The sequence below is a fragment of the Balaenoptera physalus genome, assembly GCF_965194825.1.
Source record: "Balaenoptera physalus genome assembly, chromosome: 6".
In the NCBI taxonomy this organism is placed as follows: Eukaryota; Metazoa; Chordata; class Mammalia; order Artiodactyla; family Balaenopteridae; genus Balaenoptera; species Balaenoptera physalus.
This window is the reverse complement of record NC_138885.1, coordinates 112,075,141-112,100,190: the sequence shown is the minus strand read 5'-3', so window position 1 is coordinate 112,100,190 and position 25,050 is coordinate 112,075,141. Positions and strand designations below refer to the sequence as shown.

Below are 25,050 nucleotides of genomic sequence, written 5' to 3'. Positions count from 1 at the left end.
TCCCACCTGAGGGAGGAGAAAAAATTTCAGAAACACGTGTGAAGTTCACAGTCCAGAGGCAGAGGCTCACTAAAAGACTGACATCTAAGGATAAGACTAAGGACGCCTCCACTCCCCACACACCTCACCACCACGCAACTAAAGGCCTATTTAACAGCCGCTCCTTTTACCTGGTAGATCACATCCAGCCTTCAAGAGATAATTACAAGCCATATCAAAAGGCAAAAAACACAATTTGAAGAGAAAAAGCGAGCATCAGAAGCAGACATGGCAGGGATGTTAGAAATATCAGACCAGGAATTTAAAACAACTATGACTAATATGCTAAGGACGCTAATGGATAAAGCAGACAGTATGCCAGGACACATGGGCAATATAAGCAGAGAGGTGGAAATCCTAAGAAAGAACCAAAAAGAACTGCTACCTATCAAAAACTGTAACAAAGGGGCTTCCCTGGTGGCGCAGTGGTTGAGAGTCTGCCTGCCAATGCAAGGGACACGGGTTCGAGCCCTGGTCTGGGAAGATCCCACATGCCACGGAGCAACTAGGCCCGTGAGCCACAATTACTGAGCCTGCGCGTCTGGAGCTTGTGCTCCGCAACAAGAGAGGCCGCGATAGTGAGAGGCCGGCGCACCGCGATGAAGAGTGGCCCCCACTTGCCATAACTAGAGAAAGCCCTCGCACAGAAACGGAGACCCAACACAGCCAAAAATAAATAAATAAATAAATAAATGGATCATCACATTAAAAAAAAAAAAACTGGTTCATTCTTAAAAAAAAAAAAAAACTGTAACAAAAATGAAGAATGCCTTTGATGGAATTATGAGTAGCTAAGTGCACGGCTCAGGAAAAAAACCATCAGACACAAAATTTCAGATCCACAAGCTCAATAAACAAGTGGAATAAATGCCAAAAATCTACACCTCAGCATATCACTTTCAAATTACAGAAAATCCAAGGTAAAAAAAGAAAGCCTGAAAAAAGCCAAAGAGGAGAAAAATATACTTTACCTACAGAGGAACAAAGGATTACATCCAACTTTTCCTCAGAAACCATGCAAGCAAGGAGAGTGGACAGAAATATTTAAAATGTTGAGATGAAAAAAACCCCACCAACTAGAATTCTTTAACCTGTAAAATTATCCTTTAAAAGTGAAAGAGATATAAAGACTCTCAGACAAACCAAAACTGAGAAAATTTTTTGCCAGTACACCTGCCTTGCATGAAATGTTAAGTTCTTTAGAGAAAAAAATAACATCAGACACTCAGATCTACATAAAGCAAGCAAGAAAGCATATTAAAGAAGGAATAAGTGAAGATAAAATTTTAAATTTTATTTATCTTATTCTTAATTCATAACTGTTTATTCAAAATAATAATAGCATCAAGTTATTCAGTTGTGTGTGCTTACATATACATTATGCATTATAAATATATATTTATATGTGCATATTTTATTTTATAATATATACATTTATCTATTATATAACATATACAAAATATATATGTATACATAATGTATATATTTATACATAAATATATATTTATATAATTGTAGATATATATATTTCTGTATACTTATATATAAGTAAAATGAATGACAGCAATGATAGAGGGGCCAAGAGAAAGGAATTAGGATTAGTTTGTTATTGTAAAGTACTCACACAACCAGTGAAGTGGTATAGGACTATTTGAAAATGGACTTGGATTAGTTGTAAATGTATACTGTAAACTCTAACACAACTAGTAAATAAAGTAGAAAAAAAGTATAACTAACATGCTAAAAAAGGAGAGAAACTAGAATCATAAAATGATTTAGCCAGACTCATCAAGAAAACAAGGCAGAGGGCCCAAATCAATAAAATCAGAAATGAAAAAGAAGTTACAACTGACACCATAAAAATACAAGGGATCATAAGACTAGTATGAGCAACTATATGCCAATAAAATGGACAACCCAGAAGAAATGGACAAATTCTTAGAAAGCTACAATCTCCCAAGACTAAACCAGGAAGAAATAGAAAATATGAACAGACCAATTACCAGTACTGAAATTGAATCAGCAATTTAAAAACTCCCAACAAAAAAAAAAGTCCAGGACCACATGGCTTCACAGGAGAATTCTACCAAACATTTAGAAAAGAGGTAACAACAATACTTCTCAAAGTATTCCAAAAGATTGCAGAGGAAGGAACACTTCTGAACTCATTTTACGAGGCCACTATCACTCTGATACCACAACCAGAAAAAGATACCACAAAAAGAAAACTACAGGCCAATATCACTGATGAATATAGATGCAAAAATCCTCATCAAAATACTTGCAAATTGAATCCAACAATACATTAAAAGGATCTTACACCTTGATCAAGTGGGATTTATCCCAGGGATGCAAGGATTTTTCAATATCCACAAATTAAGCAATTTGATACACTACATTAACCAGCTGAAGAATAAAAACCATATGATCATCTCAATAGATGCAGAAAAGGCATTTGATAAAATTCCGCATTCATTTATGATAAAAACTCTCCAGAAAGTGGGCATAGAGGGAACACACCTCAACATAATAAAGGCCATGTATGACAAACCCACAGTTAACATCATACTCAATAGTGAAAAACTGAAAGAATTGCTCTAACATTAGGAACAAGACAAGGATGCCCACTCTCACCGCTTTTATTCAACATAGATTTGAAAGTCTTAGTCACAGCAATCAGAGAAGAAAAAGAAATAAAAGGAATCCAAATTGGAAAGAAAGAAAGAAAGCTGTCACAGTTTGCAGATGACATGATACTTTACATGGAAAATCCTAAAGATGTCACCAGAAAACTACTAGAGCTCATCAATGAATTTGGTAAAGCTGCAGGATACAAAATTAATATACAGAAATCTGTTGCATTTCTGAACATTAACAATGAACTATCAGAAAGAGAAATTAAGGAAATAATCCCACTTACCATTGCATCAAAAAGAATAAAATACCTAGGAATAACCCTACCTAAGGAGGCAAAAGACCTATACTCCAAAAACTATAAGACACTGATGAAAGAAAGTGAAGTTGACACAAACAGATGGAAAGATACACCATGTTCTTGGATTGGAAGAACCAATATTATTTAAATGACCACACTACCCAAGGCAATCTACAGATTCAGTGCAATTCCTATCAAATTACCAATGGCATTTTTCACAGAACGAGAACAAAATATTTGAAAATTTGTGTGGAAACACAAAAGACCCTGAAGAGCCAAAATAATCTTGAGAAAGAAGAATCAAGCTGGAGGAATCACACTCCCTGACTTCAGAATATACTACAAAGCTACAGTCATCAAAACAGTATGGTACTGGCACAAAAACAGACACATAGATCAACGGAACAGGATAGAGAGCCCAGAAATAAACCCACGCATCTATGGTCAATTAATCTATGGCAAAGGAGGCAAGAGCATACAACAGAGAAAAGACAGTCTCTTCGGTAAGTGGTGCTGGGAAAACTGGACAGCTACATGTAAAAGAATGAAATTAGAATGTTCTCTAACACCATATACAAAAATAAACTCAAAATGGATTAAAGGCCTAAATCTAAGATTGGATATTATAAAACTCCTAGAGGAAAACATAGGCAGAACACTCTTTGACATAAATCGCAGCAATATTTTTTTGGATCCTTCTCCTAGAGTAATGGAAGCAAAAGCAAAAATAAACAAATGAGACCTAATGAAACTTAAAAGCTTTTGCCCAGCAAAGGAAACTATAAACAAAATGAAAAGACAACCCACAGAATGGAAGAAAATATTTGCAAACAATGTGACAGACAAGGGCTTAATTTCCAAAATATACAAACAGCTTATACAGCTCAATAAAAAAAAAAAACCCAATCAAAAAATGGGCAGAAGACCTAAATAGACATTTCTCCAAAGAAGACATACACATGGCCAACAGGCACATGAAAAGGTGCTCAACATCCCTAATTATTAGAGAAATGCAAATCAAAATTACAATTAGGTACCACCTCACACTGGTCAGAATGGCTATCATCAAAAAATCTAGAAAGAACAAATACTGGAGAGGGTGTGGGGAAAAAGGAACCCTCCTACACTGTTGGTGGGAATGTAAATTGATACAGCCACTATGGAGAACAGTATGGAAGTTCCTCAAAAAACTAAAAATAGAATTACCATATGACCCAGCAATCCCACTCCTGGGCATATACCTGGAGAAAACCATAATTCGAAAAGATACGTGCACCTCAATGTTCATTTTAGCAGTATTCACAATAGCCAGGACATGGAAGCAACCTAAGTGTCCACTGACAGATAAATGGATAAAGAAGATGTGGTATATATACACAGTGGAATATTAGTCATAAAAGAATAATGAAATAATGCTTTGCAGCAACGTGGATGGACCTAGAGATTATCATACTAAGTGAAGTCAGAGTATACAAATATCAAGATACCACTTATTTGTAGAATCTAAAAAAATAATACAAACTTACAAAACAGAAATAAACTCACAGACATAGAAAACAAACTTATGGTTACCAAAGGGGAAGGGATGGGAGGGATAAATTAGGAGTTTGGGATTAACAGATACACGCTAGTATATGTAAAACAGGTAAACAACAAGGACCTACTGTATAGCACAGGGAGCTATATTCAATATCTTGTAATAACCTACAACAGAAAAGAATCTGAAAAAGAATATCTCTATCTCTATCTATAAAACTGAATGACTTTGCTATACACCTGAATCACTGTAAATCATCTAGACTTCAATTTTAAAAAAACACAAAAAGTAGGAACAAAGAACAACAGCAACAAACAAAATAGTATCAAATATGATAGATATTAACCCAACTAAATCAATAATCACTTTGAATGTCAATAGTCTAAATGTACAATTAAAAGACATTGATTGTCAGAATGAATCAAAAAACCAGACCCAACTATATGTTGTCTATAAGAAGTGTGCCTTAAATATACAGACACATATAGACTAAAAGTATGCTAATACTAATCATAAGAAAGCATGAGTAGCTATATTAATTTCAGACAGAGCAGACTTCAAAGTAAAGAAAATTATCAGGGATAAAAAAAAGAACATTACATAATGATAAAGGGGTCAATTCTCCAAGAAGACATAACAGTTCTTAACAAACTCCATGAGACAAAACCAAATAGAACCACAAGGAGAAATAGATGCAATCACTATCATAGCTGGAGACTTCAACACCCCTCTCTCAGCAATGTACAGATCCAGCAGGCAGAAAATCAGTGAAGATATGGTTGAACTCAACAGTACCAACAGTCAACTGTATATAATTGACATCTATAGACTACTTCGTCCAACAACAGCAGAATACACATTTTTCTCAAGCTCACATGGAATACTCATGAAGACAGGCCACATTCTGGGCCATAAAATACACTATAACAAATTTAAAAGAAGAGATATCATACAATGTCTGCTCCCAGATCACAATGGAATGAAAACTAGAAGTTAATAACAGAAAGATCACTGGAAAACCCCCAAACATATGGAGATTAAACAACACACTTCTAAATAACACATGGGTCAAAGAAGAAATCTCAAAAGTAATTCAAAATTATTTTGAACTAAATGAAAATAAAAACACAACTTTTCAAAACCTGTGGCATGTAGGGGAATCAGTACTTAAAGAAAAACATATAGCATTGACTGTTATATTAGAAAAGAAAGATCTAAAATCAATAATCTAAGTGTCCGATTTACAAAACTAGAAAAAAAAAGAACAAATTAAATCCAAAGTGAGGAGAAGAAAAAAGAATTAGAACAGAAATAAATGAAATTTAAAACAGGAAATCAATAAAGAAAATCAACAAAAAACAAAAGCTGTTTCTTTAAAAAGATCAATAAAATCATTAAGCCTCCAGTCAGGTTAACAAAGAAAAAGAGAGAGGACACAAATTACTAATATCAGAAATGAAAGAGGGGACATCACTACAGATCACATGGAAATTTGGAGTATAATAAAGGAATACTATGAACAACTCTATGCTCCGAAATTCAATAACCTAGATGAAATCGACTAATTCCTTAAAAGATACAACCTGCCAAAACTCACACAAGAAGCAATGACCTGAATATGCTTATATCTATGTTAAGACATTGAATCAATAAGTAATAACCTTCAAAAATAGAAAGCACCAGGCCCACACGGGATCACTGGTGAATTCTACCAAACATTTAAGGAAGGAATTATACTAATTCTCTACAGTCTCTTTCAGAGGATAGCAGCAGAGGGAGTAATTCCTCACTCATTCTATGAGGCCAATATTACCCTAATACCCAAACCAGACAAAGACATTACAAGAAAGCTGTAGAAAATTCTCTCTCATGAACAGAGATGCAGAAATCCTCAAGAAAATATTAGCAAACCAAATCCAAAAATGTATAAAAAGAATTCACAACATTTGACCAACAGGGATTTTATCCCAGCATTGAATGCAATGCTGGTTCAACATTCAAAACTCAATTAATGTAATCCATAATGATAAGAGGCTAAAAAAGAAAAATCACATGATTATATTAATAGATGCAGGAAAATCATTTAACAAAATCTGACACTCATTCATGATAAAGACTTTCAGTAAATCAGGAATAGAGGGAAACTTTCTCAACTTGATAAAGACCATCTACAAAAGTACCTACAGCAATCATCAGACTTAATGGTGAGAAACCTGAACCTACCCTGGACCAGCAACACCAGAATCCACTGGAAGTCTCTTAGAAACACGGGATCTCAAACCCCAGCCCAGACCTACTGAAGCAGAATCTTTGGAGCTGGGACCCAGGAATCTGTACTTGAGCAAGCTCACCAGGAGACGCTTAAGCATGCTAATGTTTGAGAAGCATTGCTCTAAGAAGTTGGGAGCCATAAAATAGTAGAAAGAGGGAGAAAATAGAGGCCATGAGACTAGTATATTTCAAGGACGATACACATGTGAGTTATAGCAGAAAGGATGGCCAATTAGCTTGAGGCATGAAACTGAAGAACTTTGCAAAAGGATGGGTATATAAAGGTAAAGGAGAGGATGGCACTAAGGAGCATTGTGAGTTTTTAGGTTGAGTGATTGAGTGAATATCCACGTTTTTAATTACTATAGAGAATCCAGGGTGAGGGACAGGTTTGGAGAAGGCAAATAGGCAACTTGGTCCAGGTCACAGAGCTTGTAAGTCACACCCTCAGCCCTGGAACCCAAAGACCAGACTCTCCACATGACGCTCACCACCTCTCATGCAAAGGGCAGAAGAAATGTGTCTCAGTGAGGACTCAGCAACTTAAAGGGTTTTTAAAGGACCATAAATCAGAAATGATCAGTATGGAGCTGAATCCACATCTCAGGATAGAAATAATGGCAGTGGTTTGTGCACGTATAGATGGAGGAATATCAGGAAGAATGAGGCAAGTAAAGAAGTGACATTTCATTGGCCAAAAATGAAGTTCTCATTCTGCCTTCCAAATATCAGAGAGCAAATGCGACTGTCCCATTTCCACTAGATTTTGGTGATTCAGAAAGACAGCCTTCACCTCTATACATTAAGTGTCTTAAGGCTTGATTTATGCTACTATAAATGCATTGTTGATACTATCTTAGAGGTCCAAGGAGACTGCAAGCAACCTAGCTTTGCCTTCGTCCTGAGCAAGACACAACCTCTCAGCAGAACGACAGCTACTGTGATAACATGGGGGATTCCAGCATGGTGGCTCACAGCGGCCTGGAGACATGACTCTCCCAACCTAGGTTATTTTTTCCTCCCCAATACTGTCCCCTGACTGAGCAGAAAATGATTTAGAAGTCACATAGAAAAGCCTCCGAGTGTTTGTAATTCAACGTTCCATCAGAGTTCACTTCTCCTTATAATATTCTCCATTACCAGTTGGAAAACAAAAGTTCTAAGGAGTCTCATTGTCTTTTTGTCTCCAAATGACAAAGAAACGAAATAAACACACACAGGATGCAAACAACAAAAGCAGAGGATGGAGCAGAGAAGGAGCAGCATTCCAGCGTTTTAAAACACAGCAGATCAACATGTTTGCTGCAAATTTGCCCCAGGTCTTGAAATTACGCTTCCTGGTGATCGGAACACTTTTCGATGCAACTTCACGCAATACTTTGGGGATGGCCAAGATTTACAGTTGATTAGCCCGCATAGTTCAGCTTCTTTCTCAAAAGCTTCTAGGAAGGGATTATTTCTGTGCCCAAAGAGCCCCAGAGAATAGGGAGGGCGGCTCGCGGCCATAATGTGAATTCCCCGGACTCGGTACACTGTGCTCATTGAAGCAGATAAAGCAAAGTTAAAGAAGCATTTAGTTCTTCAGAATGCCAGCCTTAATAAGTATCTTTTTGTGGAAGGATTTAGGAGGAGGGGAGGGTTTACCCTTAGTGCAGGCATTATTTCCTCATACAAAAAGGGAAAATGTGCATACAGTTGGATGTAAAAAGCCAAAAACGCACATGCCCCCCTCGCTCCCCAAGGAAAAGATGCTGAACACACACTCGCAAACGCCAGAGCATGAATCTTCACAGCTTAATAGTCCCGAAGCCATTATGCAGCTTCTCTTGGGAAAGGCGGCTCATTCATCTGCAGCCGCCCAAGTTCATCCTTGCAGCTGTGAGAACCGGGAGGCGCGCAGCCCTCCAGAGCCCCACCTTCATCAGCAGGCGGACTCCACAAGAGCCGCATCCCGTCCGGAGGAAGAGCGGGCAGCTCCCCGGCGCCTCTCCACACAGCTGCCATCAAGGCACGTGGGAAACGTCCACGAAAGGCTGAACCGGCCACATCTGCAGGCGGCCGAACACCCAGTGACCTCTGCTTGCAGAGCGCAAGGCCCGTCCTGGCCCAGGCAGCTTCCACGGTTCTCATTCCCTATGTGGAATTCGACGCAGAATCAGTCCCTCGTAATTACTTAAAACACCCGGTGTTTAATAAGGCAATGCCATGTGATCCCAGTTTTCTAACCACCAGCACACGTCTCCCCTTCAGCTCCGCCTTACCGCGACCTGTCTTCCAACACGAAAATACATCAACATCTATGTGAACTGAGCTACTGACGTAAGGAAAAGCACATGGAGATGCACACGCTGTAGCTTGAGTGGGATTTCTGCTGTAGCTAAAGAAGGTGAAATGCCCAGTTCATCCACATCTATTATTCTGTGCCTAAAATTTTCAAGAGAAATTCCCATAACCTAAGGCAGACTGGGAAGGTTCTTCATAGACATCAACATTTGCTACTCTAATAGATACTATAATAGAGAGAAAGAAGAAAAGAAGGAAAGAAAAAAGGAAGGGAGGGAGGGAGGGAGGGAGGGAGAGAGAGAGAAAAAGTAAGTAAAGAGAAAGAAAAGGGAAAGGGAGGGAGGGAGGGAGGGAGGAGAGCCATCTTTACAAAGTGCACATTTTAAGTCATTGCCTCCCCCATGCGAATGGAAAATGAACTCACCCACATTGGTAGCTCTGCTCTGAAAAGACCCAGTTGAGAGAAGTTCTTTCTTTATTGTGTGGTTTTAAAGACTATTCTTTGACCTCTGCTATTTATGCCTTAAGATCTGTGAAGACAGGGCCAAACCCCTTTGGCTCGAAAAGGCGCTCACAAACAAAAGCTTTTCACCTTTGTTCCACTTACCTCATTCCCCCTCAGAACACGTCCATACGCACCCCCTGGTTTCACAACTTAAACTGCATTTTCTTCTTTCTTTTGCCCAGTCACAGCCATTACCTAACTGACAAGTGGCCACCTTCGCTCCTTTCCAAGGAGTGAAGCCCTAGTCGTCAGCACCAGCTGAAAGAGCTCTGCTAGGAATATAGATGTCTTGTCATCTCACCTCAGTGAACCATGAAACTGTGGATAAAATGGTTCAGGAAACTAAACAACGCACGAGGCAAGTGCAGCCACAATGGGGCATTTCTCTAGTTATTTGTAATTTTAGGGATTTATGGATTTATCTATTGCCTTTCTCACTCCTAAAAGGATTCAAGACAATTTACAAAGATCCATAGGATACAGCTAGAAAACAAATCTTACGTGTGTGTGATAAAAACAAGATAAAGGAAAATAAAAACTGGAGTCAGGGATAAAGCTACTTCCCATATACACGGGATAAATTTCAGTAACCTTGTTAAAGTAGGTGATTTTGTTTATCATTCAGCTTTCTAACAGTCAGTTCTAAGGGGAAAACACAGTGTCCACAGTTTCTAAGGGACGCATAATTAGTACTGATAAAGTGAACACAATGAACGCTTTCCCAAGTTTTCTCCTAAAGATGGCATGGAATAACAGACCGATGTCCTTGGCAAGTTCCTCAGAGTGGCCTCGGTGACTGGGCTTGTGAGATAGTTTCTGAGAATATTACACGTGCTGCATTGCAGCAACATGGGATTCAGTAAATGTCATTTGTTAAAGGACAATTTTGAGATTGTGAAAGAACATAGTTAGTCCTGTAATGGAGGCATGGATTGTACAGCATCTGGAAACTATATATCTATCAGGCATGTATAAATACTGTTTCTCTCTGGTGCCTTTTGGTACTGCAAGGATACAAAAGGTTTGATATTCTAGCTCTTGGCAAGTACCAGGAGAGCAGCGGCTTGTTGATACGTCACTGTCATTTCACAGCCAGCAGAACTGCTGTTAGCTCTGACATCCACAGCAAAAATTACAGATCCTAATGAGGATGACTGTTTGAATAAAAACGTCATCCTAACTCTGCCTAGACACGCATCAAAGAAGATGAAGGGAGTACTTGATAAAGATCCTCCTTAGGAAAAATTTTCTCTTCCAAGCCAGAAGAAAACAAAAGGTACAAACTCACTGGTAGATCCCATGCACAGCTACAGTAATTTTAGGCTGAAAAAGAGTTTAGAACAAATGCCCAGCTTAGCCATTAAACATACACACACACACACACACACACACACACACACACACACACTTCATATTATAACCAAGCAGCACCTTATGGGACCTTCCCAGGACAGACCATCCCCCCATGTCCTCTGCATTCCTCTTGTTTGTAGAAAAACTTTAGCCTCCTAGGCTTTCCCTGAGTTCCAAAGAACAAATTTCATCTGAGAAGTGAAAAATGCAGAAACAAAGGAAAACAGTCAAGCAAGACAAAATAATAATAGTTTAGCCATTAAACAAAATCAAGGACGTTTGTTTCCTTCTCAAGGGCTATAGATAATATTCTGAGCCATGTCCTTGGGCTGTTTTGGAGATACTGAAACCCCCACCAGGTGGAAGAAGTTAACTTCATGTTGACCAGAAGCATGTTGACCACAAGCACGTTGACCCCAGACCAGCTGGAACCAGAAGGTTGATGACGTTGACTCCCAAAATACCACCAGGTTACCTCACCACCAATCAATCAAAATTATGTCCACAAGCTGATCATGCACCTGCAACCCTTCTCCTCACCAAGTCATTAAAAACCTTTCCCTGAAAGCCATTAGGGAGTTTGGGTCTTTTGAGCACGAGCTGCCCATACTCCTTTCTTGGCCTTGCCATCAACACTACACTTTCCTTCACCACAACCCAGGGTCAGTAGAGTGGGTTTACTGCACGGGCGATCAGACCCAAGTTTGGTTCAGTAACAACATCACCCAAAGAACATCATGCTTTGAGCAATGAATCTTACAGAAAGTCCTATGACCCCAAATATTAGAAAACAAATATACTAAGGTAATTGAATGTGATTATTTATAGGATGAAGGAAGTTCTTCCACATCAAATAGATAATAAGTGAGAAATCTTAAGAAAAATTAATTTTTCAAATAATTAGCCTATATTCCTTCTTTAGGCAAATTAGACACAAGAGCATCTCCTAGTAAAGAGAGTGTCAGCTAGTAAAAACAGAGTTGAAATTAATACCTAGGTTTATTTCCCTATAACAACTGCTCTTTTACAAACATAGAGCAATAATCTTTCCAAGACAGACCGTGTACCAACACATATTAGGCTTCTAAGAGGAATTCCTGTGTATATTAGGTAGAACAACTTGACCCTCATGTCAAGGATTACCTACAGGATGGGGTCACAATCATGAACATAGAAAAGCAAATGCTGACCCCCCACTAAATTCAAGAGAGAGTTTTCACCTCAGTGGAGACTACTTCTCCTTGGAGAAGGCAGGGCAACTCAGCACAATGACGTATTCAGTGCCCACAAATTCTGCCCTCCCCGGCTTATTGAAGTCCAGGTCTGTCTTCTTTGTAAAACATAACCATTCCCATCCCTCAATCGACACTGGTGCTCTTTGCCAGTTGCCAGCTCAAACCCAACATCTTCAAGCAATCGGAGCTCATCCAGGCTCCTCTGTGTGCCTTCTGATGAATACATTACAACTTCAAAACGTCTGTCAGACCATAATCACCATGTGACGCATCCTGACGTAGACGTGTTTCATATGTTCAAAATGCATTCCCTTTCTAAAGCCAGCTTTCAGGAACCCTTCCTCAGTCATGAACCAAATAAGAGATTTCGTTTGCATCTTCTTTCATCAGATGGAAGGAGAAATTAATAGGAAGAGCTGAGGAAGGGGTGAGGATAAAGACTTACACAGAGGTGCTTTTTCCCCTCCACATGTCTTTGAAGTTTACAGCAGGTGGAAGTCTTTCACATCCGTAAAAACCGATATGGAAAATCAGAAACACGTTGGGCTATTAACATGTCACATGTTGGATTTAAATCCAAATAAGAACCTGTTCTTTTCCTTAAATATTGATTGTGCTATGAGCCTGGCCAAGTTTTGCAAGTTATTGCAGCACACAGGCTAGTTTCCAGGCTAAAAAAACCCTGGAATGTTCCAGCTACTGATGGCTAATGATCGCCCCAAAGCACACTAATATGTTTGATAAAAGTTCCCAGCGTGAGGGCAGAAAACACTTACCATAAGAATGACAGTGTGAGGGAAAGCAAATCAGTGACACCAGTTCAGGCTGCCTTCCGTGCTGAAGGCTCCAATTAGAGCTGTGAGCTTGCATTCCAGGAGGCGGTGACAGATGGCAAATCTCTCATTGTTAAAATCATCAACTCACCAATCCACCTGCCTGAGCCCTAGCAGGGACCCTGCTGGGAGCCTTCGCTGATTCTCACAAACCTCAGCACTTACCACTTCAGAAATGAAGTTTTGAAACTAGGTGTTCATTTAGCTCCCCCATTTGTAAGTTCTTTTTGTTTTTATCTGTTGTTCCACATTCTCTCACTTTGTTCTTTCTTTTTTCTCCATTTCTGCCTTCACCTCAGAGACGATACCGACTTGAATGTTCCCCTACAGTGACACTGGATGGAGTACTTGAGAATGTAGCTACACATGGACCCCTAACTCAAGGTTGCTGACGATGTGATTTTTCAGCTGCATGGAGACCAGGAAATCCAAGAGCTCAGGTCTCCCGGAGGAGAGACTTCATCTCTTGGTAAGCACAAAAGCACATAATGGTCTTTGGGGTACTTAAAATTATGCCATTTACTGGCATGATGTTATAGGATAGTCTAACAAATGTGCATTTGACAATTTTTACTCATCATGCTAGTACAATATTGCATGTACAGACTGGTATTTCAAAAGAACACTAGCCAAACTTTCACACACCTCACAATTTTTCATAGGCATTCCATACACATTTTAATTCCACTGGTTTAAGGAAATAGAATATTTCTCTTCTCTTCCTAGATTATCACATCCCATTTACTTAGAAATAATATCATGATCATTACTTATGGAAATAATAACATTGGTATCCAAAATAAAGGGAATTAATTATAACATTGGAGAAGTTTTCTACTCCTCCAGTGGCACAAACCTACAACTTCTCTTGACAATCAATGTCAATGGTGGCTTTGCCTGTGAAATAATTGGTACCTCCCAAAAGATATCAATATGTTGGACAAGAGGTGCTCAGTATACATCAACTTTGTCCTTGAAGTTGATTACACAAAATCAGGGAAAACTGTATGAATATCAGTAAGTAGTACAATAGGCTTTAAATGTTTTAAAGGATATAAAACAACTGAAATTTCAAACTGTTGTATACTAGAATATTACAAAAAATAAACTGTTCAACTTTGGTTCTTTGGGTGTTTGGACATAGTGCGTTTCCATGGGTGCCTGAGTTTTCGTTTTCCTCCTTAAGATGTATTTTCCTGGGGCTCTATGGATTTACAGTCATTACCACATAAATCATAGAAAGCATCTAACACAACGCAAAAACCTTCAACAGTCACATTCAGTCATGTTTCTGGGGTTTGACCTTTATCCAATAAATTTCACAGATGTCAAATGAAACTGTCCAGATGTTCGTACAAGCAAAACCAATCTTCCTCACCTCTAAATTTGGCTCTGAATAAACCTGGAAAATCACTAAGAATCTGGAGTTATAGCCCTTATAAGAACCAAACTCCCACCGAGATCAAAGCAACATGCCACCGCACCAAGATTGAGCCCTAAATTACTGCTTTTCAACTCAAATCCTCACAACCAAATGGGAAACAAAAGTCAAGTGAGTGAGTTATAACACCCAAAAGGAGAAGGACGAGAACGCCTGCTCCCCAGACAGGGGTGGGTGTCAACAAGAATGCCATTCTTAGATACAATGTTTAGAAAGGTAACTGAGCAGCGTAAGGGCAAAGGATGCTTATTTTATAAAGTAAATGCATGACTCGCATGCAAATATCAAATGAACAAGTGTCAAAGATTTAACTCGTGAAATGCTGCAAGAACCAGTAATATGTTACATGTGGTTCAAAGGAGAAATCCAAGAAATACAAATATAAATATATTCACACACAAAAACAAACGCTAGAATGGATTTACAGCTAGATGCAAAATGGTCTATTGATGGGGGAAGCATCAATTGCAATACACTGCACACAACCATTTGCATTTCCATGGACAAGATTCATCTGCATTATTATCAGCTTTCTACATTTACAGAGTAAGAAAATAGCTCAAAGACGATGAACAATGCAGATAACCTGCAAGGGTGCAAGAGAGGGGACATCCAGCCATCTTTCTGCCCATCTTGAAGTGCTCCACAATTTTTACTGGCTCTAATAATCGCGTTTTAACACTGAATTTTCAAAAGTTAATTGTGATTTGATGTCTTCTTACTGTTGTTTACCATTCCTTCGTTCATTCAACAAAGCCCCGCAAGCTGACCAACAACGTTCCACACAGGAGGCTAGAAACTGCCCATTTTTTAGTTTGAATACATCAAGATATGTCTTTGTATTGAGAGACAAATGCAACTTTACTGTTTTGTTTTTGACTGCTTTTACATATGTGAATGCAATGGCAAACTCTGGCAAATGGGCAAATCCAACCTGACACTTGTTTGTGTACAGCCAGCGGGCAAAGAATGGTTCTTACATTTTTTAATGGTTGGGAAAGATAATAAAATTTCATGACATGAACATTACATGAAATTCAAATTCCAGTGTCCAAACATAAAGCTTTATTGGAACACAGCCACTGTCCTTTGTTTAGGTACTATCTATCACTGATTTCATGCTGCAGTGGCCACATGAGTAGTTGCCACAGAGACTTTATGGGCTACAAAGATGGAAATATTTACTATCTGGCCTTTTACAGAAATTGTATATGATGTGGACTTCCCTGGTGGTGCAGTGGTTAAGAATTCGCCTGCCCATGCAGGGGACATGGGTTTGAGCCCTGGTCCCAGAAGATCCCACATGCCATGGAACAACTAAGCCCGTGTGCCACAACTACTGAGCCTGCGTTCTAGAGCCCACGAGCCACAGCTACTGAGCCCGCGTGCCACAACTACTGAAGCCCGCGTGCCTAGAGCCTGTGCTCCGCAACAAGAGAAGCCACCTCAATGAGAAGCCCGCGGACCGCAACGAAGAGTAGCCCCCGCTCACCGCAACTAGAGAAAGCCCTCGCGCAGCAACGAAGACCCAACGCAGCCAAAAAATAAATAAATAAATAAATAAATTTATTTAAAAAAAGAAATGGTATATGATGAGCATTAGAATTCCTAACATATAATGAGCCCCTGAAAAGGTGCTTGGCGCATACCACATGCTCGGTAAATTATATGTTTATTCTCCTTCATATAAGAAAGTAAAACTGCTGAGAATAGGAGTGGTTCTTCAATTCCTTTATAACCCACAAAATGCACAGACCAGGGTTTTTCAACCTCCCTCGGCGCTACTGAGCTTGGAGCTTCTTCACTGTGAGGGCGTCTTGTGCATTGTAGTTTGTCAGCATTCCTGACCTCCACCCACTAGATGCCAGTAGTGACAACCAAAAATGTCTCCCGCCATTGCCAAATGTCCCCTTGGGAGCAGAATCGCTCCAGCTTGAGAACCACTGGCCTCAAACCGTGCAGGACAGTAAGTCACTGCTCTGCATCATCTAGGAGCTAAATGATGCTAAAGACCCCTGACTTCACAGTACTGGCTTCATTATAGGAGGAAGATTTTCCTAATTAATAATAAATAATCATGATAAGTTACATGGACACAAAATGGATTATAACCTTTCTCCTGAAGGTAATACAGTAATGATGTACTTTGGGGGAGGAAGGAAATGTTCCCTATGGACTTCATTCATGGATTCATTCACAAATATTTGGTGAGCAACTACGCTGTGCCAAACACCATTCTAGGCTTGAAAATACCACAATGAACAAAGAGAACTCAGTCGATGCCCCTCGGAGCTTACTTTCTGGTGAAGGAGACAGACTCTCAGAGATAAAGGAACAACTATATAATGTCGTGTGGGTACAATACGGCCGAGGAAGTGTGTAAATGGGTGGGAGGTGACCTGGGAGGGCAAGGCTGAGAAGGTGGCATTTGTGCTGAGACATGAATGGGGTACGGTGAGCTGGGTGACTGCGGAAGGAGCCTTCTGGTGGAGGGAAAAGCAGGCTTGATGGGGGTAAAGCAGAGGAGAAAGTTGGAGAGAGAGCACAGGCAGACAAGACAGGGCCGATGTTTTAGACTGAGTGAGGTAGGAAGATATGAAAAGGTGTGAGGCAGACAGCAGCAAGATTCAGCTTGTATGTTTAAAGGGTCTTTCCAGCAGCCACGTGGGTAGAGTAGAAGCTGGGAGACCCAAGAGGATGCTCCTGGATTGGTCCAGGCAAGAGATGATGGCAGATTGGACAAGGCAGGCAGTTAGATGGGAAGAAGAACTCACCTTCTGGAGGGATCCTGAAGGTGATGGGCTTTGCAAACACAACCAGAACTAATCAGAAAGTGTGTACTTTCTATAAAATATTACGTAAACTTTATCTTTTAACAGATATTCAGAAAAATTATATCATCAGCATTACTTCTTGATTTGGTGAGGTGTTTTTACTCTTCTGTCCCAATATTTGCTCAAAACGGTTTTTCAAGTTGTTGGTCTCTATACAACACAGCCCAGGAGACGGCATTCCAAACTTTAGTTCACCTCTACTGATTTGCTGAGTGATTCCAGGACATTATCCAATATGTATGTGCCTGAATTTCCCCATGTGTAAAATGGAGTTACCACCGCTCACCCTTCACCTCATTAACCTAAAAAGCAAAGGAAAAGCCTACACAATGCTTCATGAATCTCAGAAGAAGTGCAAACTGTAATTATCTGCAAATGTATCCCATGGTGATAATATCCAAAAGAGATGAACTTTGATTAACATGTAAGATTCATCCCCAAGGATTCAGACTAAAGACAACCCTTAAATTTATGTTGGCTTTGTACTATATTCCAAAGTTTCTGTTGAAGTTATCTATGACTTATTGATTCATTTTTGCTTTCAGGCAAAAGGAATTGAGTTCTTTTCTTGTCAAGTTCAGTCTCTCGTGTCAGCCTTGATCATTCAATTACAAAATATGGTTTAACAATCTGTATTCCCTAGGGCTTCAATGTTCTTTAATTAGGATATTTTAAAAGCAGTTTAAATGAACGTGTCCCATTCAAATTTCAAGTGTGTAAAAAAAAATTAATTTCTTGATGGCATAAGGAGCAAAGAGGTGCTTATGAGAAATAATACTGATACAACAAGTTATCATTCATGTAATACCCAACTAACAAAACTGGACAAAAACACTACTTATGAAATCTAGTCAGTCTCATAGCCATACATTCATATATATATATATATATATATATATATATATATACACACACACACACACACACACATATATATATATCCTCTCCTGCAGTGATGACATAAAAAAATTACCCAGAACACCAACTGAAGAACAATTAATATAATAGATAACCAGAAAATACCTTATCAGAGCAAATATGTATGATATTATATAAAAAGAGTAAAAGGATCATAAACCAGACATTTCATTTCTGCCCAGGATCTAGAGAGTCAGAACTAAGCAAAGTTTATTTTCACCAAATTATTTCACATTCACAGAATAATTCTGTTCTGTTTTTAATAACGTTCATGCGGATTAAATGACACAACGCATGCATGAATGTCAGAATGTATCATTATAGTGAAGTTTTAGGTTTAGGAACATTATTCTACAATCATTTACTTTGAGATAATTTGTTTGAAAGACCTTTGAAACTAATAATGTTCTTCATAAATATGCTGTTTCATATTATTGTGTATTGCTCAGGCGAAATTTTGGTTGTAAAATAAAGGAATGCTTCAATTTTCGGTCTAATACTCGTAACCATGAAAGAAATCTCATCAAACACTTACAATCCCAAAGTACTGCAGTATTTATAGCAAGTTTAAACTTTATTCACTTATATAATCTGAATATAAAACCAACTTTGAGACTGGAGCTAAAGCATATATATACATATATACTCTCTATATACACATATAAATATATTTAAAGATGGTGATGTTTGGAGACTGAGGTAAGAAATCTATGCTATGAAACATATGAATGAGTATAATGATAGCTTTGGAGCATGTGTGTGCAACAAGAAATACTCAAAGATAGAAAAGAGACTGCTTAGTTAAAGAATCAGATTAGTGAACGAGCAATTCCCACACATAAACACAATAAACGCATACAAAACAACTTAGGTGTAAGTAGAATGCATTAAATCTTCTCGTGCAATCAGAAGATGTTTTCTCCTTAAAAATACTTTTGATTGAAATAATTAGAGAATAAAGAGAGAAATAAGGTAGTATACAGAAATGTTGACACATGTATCTTGATTGCAGTGGTGGCTACACTAACTAAATCCATACATGTGATAAAATCTCATAGAACTATATACATACCTTGTACCAAGGCAATTTTCTGCTTGTGATATTGTTCTACATATACGTAAAGGGTAACCACTGGTGGGAAATGAATGAAGAGTACATGTGATTTCTCTGTACTAGCTTGGCAACGTCCTGTGACTCTACAGTTGTTACAAAATGAAATGTTTTTTAAAATACTGATACAGTTGTAGGGAACATACCTTAGAACATTGCTTGTGATTCTGGCACCAAACCAGGGAACCGTTGTTCTGCAAAAAGAAAAAGAAATATTGACTCATTAAATAATTTTCTATTTGGAATCTACATACACCTGTGTGTATTAATATAATTTTAAAATACTTGCATTAATGAAAGACTAATTTTGCCACCCTGATATATGTCTCTCTTCCTAAAATGGGAAATCATTTTTTGCCCTTGACTTTATGAAACAAATACATATAAAATAACGAAGATTTCAACGTGTTTCAAAAGGAAAAGTGTCTGAGCCACCTCTCGGGTGTGCTGAGCAACGGAATACAGACCAACAGGAAAATGAATGCTAGACGGTTCTTCCATAGTAAGCAGCTGTGGTAAATTTACAAGTTGGCATCCTGGAGGCTTTCAATTTTAACCAATTCAGTAATAATTGTTTGAGCCTGGAAGTCAAATCCCATGGGAAAAACCTCCTCTTTCCCTTTCACTGGGATGTGTGACTCTGGACAAGGGACTTACTATGTCTGTCCCTCAGTGTATCTGTCTGTAAAGCATAAGGACAATATCTCCTGCATGAGGTCAGTGGGATAACTAAGTGAGACACAATCCACTTCACACAGCTTGACAGTTACTCAACACGTACCAAATACTAGGACTAGGATTTATTTGTTCATTAAAATTTATTTTATTGAAGTATAGTTGATTTACAATGTTGTGTTAATTTCTGCTGTCCAGCAAAGTGATTCAGTTATATAAATATATACATTCTTTTTCATATTCTTTTCCATTATGGTTTATCACAAGATATTGAATAGAGTTCCCTGTGCTCTACAGTAGGACCTTGTTGTTCATCCATTCTCTATATACAATAGTTTGCATCTCTTAACCCCAAACTGCCAATCCTTCCCGTCCCCAACCCCCCTCCCGCTTGGCAACGACAAGTGTGTTCTCTATGCCTGTGAGTCTATTTCTGTGTTGTAGGTAAGTTCATTTGTGTCACATTTTAGACTCTACATATAAGTGATATCCTGTGATATTTGCCTTTGACTAACTTCACTTAGTATCGTAATCTCTAGGTCCATCCATGTTGCTGCAAATGGCATTGTTTCCTTCTTTTTTATGGCCGAGTAGTATTCCATTGTATATATGTACCACATCTTCCTTATCCATTCATCTGTCGATGAACACTTAGGTTGCTCCCATGTCTTGGCTATTGTAAATAGTGCTGCAATGAAGATAGGGGTGTGTGTATCTTTTTGAATATAGTTTTGTAGGACTATGATTTATTATCCCTAGTATTTGAATTTCTGCTTGAAACTTGTCTTTCCACATGACTAAAATTTTGGTGATGGTTGGACTGTGATATTTACATCAGATTGTTCTACGCTGGGGTGGTTGTAACAGATAACAGAAACAGTCACCCAAAAATTAAGATGCTGTGGCCTCTTGTTCTTTGAAGTTCAAGGTTGGGTATGAGATGAAGTAGTCCATTTCCTATGTATGAATGCCTACACTTATAATTTTAAGAACATCGGTATGAATAGAACAGCATCACCTTTGCTTGCAGTTAAAAGAACATTGAACCAATAATGTATCTTTTGAAAAATACTCTTATTACACGTTTATTGATACATAATTCACAAACACAAAAGTTAATCATATAACTCAGTGGTTTTCAGAAGAAAGGCTGTGTGACCATCACCACTAATTTCTGAACTTTCTCATCAGCCCTGACAGAAAGCAGTACCCAACAGCAGTCCTTCCACCCAGGTCCTGGCCACCACGAACGTACTTTCTTTCTCTATACATTTACCTACTCTGGACACTTCTCATAAACGGAATCATACAATACGTAGTCTTCTGTGTCTGGCTTCTTTCATTGCATAATGTTTTACATTATGTTAGGTGATATGGTATTTTTGCTTCACCCATATTGTCACGTATGTCAATACGTCATTCTTGTTCGTTGTCACCTTCCATTGTACGGATATTTGCTCTTCCATTCACAATCATGTCTCTTAATAATGCAGGATTCCCAAAACCACTGGGTAGATCTCAACTGTTTAGGATTAGAAATTTTCCTCTCCTATCTAAACATCACTCGGCTATAGATCTCAGTCCCACAGTAAGGCTTTAGCTATTAAATCTCTGCACCATACGGCCCTTTCTCCTTTACAGTCTTAACTCCCCAAAATTGCTGAACATACCTGCAATTTAGATAATCTGGTATCAACCTACTCATCCCCTTCTTAAGGTCCGCACATCCTCAGGGGGCCCTCATCTCTCTCTACGTATCAATGTTCATCAGTCCGACAAACAAGGGCTGAAGCTGGAGCAGTACATGAACAGCCTGGGCTGAGGTTAAGTATGATCTTTGGCAGGGTTGACATCAGAGAAATAATTAGATTGGGCAGAGGCCAAAGCTGGACAAACAGTGGACATGGTTTAATTACTGGAAATGATGTGTTAGTAAAAAGGGTGCAAGAAAGAGGGCATTATGGGCAAATTGGTGTTTCAGAAAAGGAGCCCTTGGCCTGGTGACAAACTCAAAGTTCACAGCGGGGTTAGGCAGACTGAGCTGTCGGTCATAAACAGGGTGACAACTGCAACAAAAAGCAGGGGCCAGACGTTGAGGAGTATATTATCACAGGAAAGCTGACAGCAGGGTTCAGGCACTTTGGAGAACATCCGCCCTCATTGTCTTTTCCCGGAAGGGTCTTTGGTCCATGCGGGGTTGGGTCCTGCTGGGACTTCCGAGGACCACGTCTGTCAGAGAACATCCCGGCCCCAACTTGAGTGCTCTGTGCTCACATCCCAGAGATGGGAACCAGTGAGATTCCTTCTAAAGAGACTCAGGGCTGAAGTGAATGGACGCCAATCTAAGAGACTAGGTCAGGGCCAGATCCTGACGACCTTCTGCCTCCTCGTGTCAGGTCAGAGGGTCCTGCTCCTTGCTCTGGGAACCTTGACCTCGGACCAGCTTCCACCTCCTTCCCCTCCAGGTCTTCCTTTTCCTGGACAGATGGGCAGGACCTCTGGAGGTCTGCCTCTGCTGCATTTGCTGCACTGCTCTTGAAAGATGTATCACACACACCCTCTCCTGCTGTAGGATCTGTTTTCTTTGATCTAAGCCTTAGCTCCTCAACTAGAGCGTGGTCCAGCAGACCGGCCTTCCTGTTTGCTGTGTGCTTCAAAGTTTCACACTAGCAACTGGACCAGCTCCTGGTTCTCACAGAGGTGGCCTCCATCAAAGGCCACGCAAAGGTGACTGGGCCTGCAAAAGTAGGCGTGGCAACTGCTGCCTGCCCCCAATTAGTGGCTGACAAAAATATTACCAGTGGGGTAATATGCCACTGACCTGATTATTATCGATAAATATTATCATGATTACATGACTAGCCACATCTGTATAGCAGGCACTTGCTCTGGTGTTGGACATATTCAGCCCCACATAATCATCCCATATACGACACAAGTTTCATTTACCCATTTTCTACTTAAGAAACTGGGAGTCAAAGACGGCAACTAAAATATGGACATCCTGAAGCCAGTGGTTAAACTCAACTGTGAGTGCCCCAGTGAGGAAAGCTGAGTGAGACACAGGGTGAGATTTACAGTGGGCTGTGAAGGACTCTCCGGGTTTATAATCTTGGAAGGAGAGTAGAATTGGTCCAGACAGTCCTGAACGCTGTAAGCTCAGGGAATAGCAGATCGGATGAATGGGCTGGAGCAGACAATAGGAGAGGAAGCTGGCTGAATAGGTAGAAAGCAGATTACAGTGGATTTTGACTTATTGGAAATAAAGTATTTTATTTAGTAAATGTCATTGGGTTTAAAAGAAAATAGAGGATTAGATCTGTGAAACGCTCTGGTCATGGCACACCTTGGTTAGAATTCTTTTGTTCCCTTTGTAGATAAAATGGTCCAACCTCAACAATAAAAGAATCCAGCAAAGACTGTCTTCAGCCGCCCAGCAAATGCAAACTCTGCTGCAGCTCCCCCCATGCTGAAACACAGCGTTCCCTGTCCTATTGGCTCGTATACCCCAATAAGCCACAAAGCCCATCTGTTGTCTACATTTTATTGGGAATTAATATCAATGCATTTCCTCAACCAAAGCATTTTCATTTTAAGCAAACTTTCCCATTAATCATAAAATGAAAAGCTGTCATTAGAAAGAAATATTCGGGGCAACAGCGCGAGCAGGCATGGAAGATTATTGTGATTATAATCATTTCTTTTTTCATTACTGAAGATAGTATGTCACAGTTTGCTTGGGAAGATTAAAAAGGTAATCCATGCAAAGTATTTAGCAAAATATTTGGCACAGAGTTAGATGTTAAAAAAAAAAAAAAAAAAAAAAGAAAGGCTACTGTGATTATTGATGTTACTTTGTTTGCCATTATTTGTGTTCTGAGGAGTGGAGGAGGAAGTCTGGACTTACAGTCTCCCAGCTCCTGTGTATAACACTCATCCTATGCTAACCGGTTCCATCTTATTAGTGAGGCTTGGGGGGTAGGAGGTGGGACGGGGGGAATTATCATGGTTTTTTTCCCTGGGTGGCAGCAATTTTCCAATGTTTGCCAATGTGATGAGAGGGCAATTGCTTTAATTGCCTTTGATTGGCCATTTGTATTTCCTTTACGGTGAACTGTCTATGCATTTTACCATTTCTATTTTGGATGGTTTACCCTTTTCTTAGCAATTGTAGCAGCTATTAGTACCAATTAGACTTAATAATAATTTGTCTGTAATAGGTGTTGTAAAATGTTTCCAGTGCATCATTTGCCTTTTGAATTTATTCATGGAGTTTTCTCTATGCAGAAATTTTCTACACACACACACACACACACACACACACACACACACACACACACATACATTTCCACCCTATTTCTTTTTTGGGTTTTGGGTTTCCTATTTTTCTTAAAACAATCCCCCCCCCCAACGTCAAGGTTTTGCAGCTGCCCTATGCGTTTGCCTTTATCAGTCAGCATCGGCCATACAATACAATTTACCTCTACAAAGAACTTCTAAGAACCCTGCCTAATGGCATCAAGGATGTCTATAAACCCCTGAGTAACTCCAGCCACTGTGTTTGGGCCAGGTGTGCACGTACATTGCACCATCCACCTACGTTGCTTACCTGGAATGCTCTTTGAGCAGGAAAGCAATGCAAAAAGACAAGAATCCCGGTACATTTCAACATCCCGCCTGGGGGAAGTTTTTAGTTGGATTACAATAGCCTTCACCAGTAAAGCCAATTGACAACAAAAATAAAAAAGTCTCACTCTGGCTAAAAGCCAGCAAAATAAAGAGACAAAGTACATTAGGCATGAAAGACATTTGCCTCTAGAATCATCATTGTAACCTCCAGGTAGGATCAGACAGCGGGACTTTTGTAATTATATAAAGATTATATCCTGTATTTTATTGGTTTAACTAGATCAAACATGAATGCCAGTCAATCCAACTTTCAAAGAGTCTATATAAGTTCAATCAACGGCACCCAGACACTATTTCAATGATATTTTCAAAGTCCCTCCATTTCTAGCCTTTTGATTTTTTCCTTAAAGAAAAATAATTCTTCAAAAGCTTCAAGTAAACACTTCACTCA

General features: G+C 39.3%; 1 protein-coding gene across 1 annotated transcript in view; it reads right to left on the bottom strand.

Annotated features, from left to right (window-relative positions):
- LOC309662926 (uncharacterized protein) overlaps positions 1-25,050 on the bottom strand; it is a gene marked incomplete at its 3' end in the record, with an annotated part of 111,992 nt that overhangs the window by 54,915 nt on the left and 32,027 nt on the right. Inside the window, exon 2 of the mRNA XM_082466133.1 lies at positions 19,442-19,489. Coding sequence (XP_082322259.1) covers positions 19,442-19,489 — 48 coding nt within the window. The remainder of the gene's footprint in view (positions 1-19,441; positions 19,490-25,050) is intronic.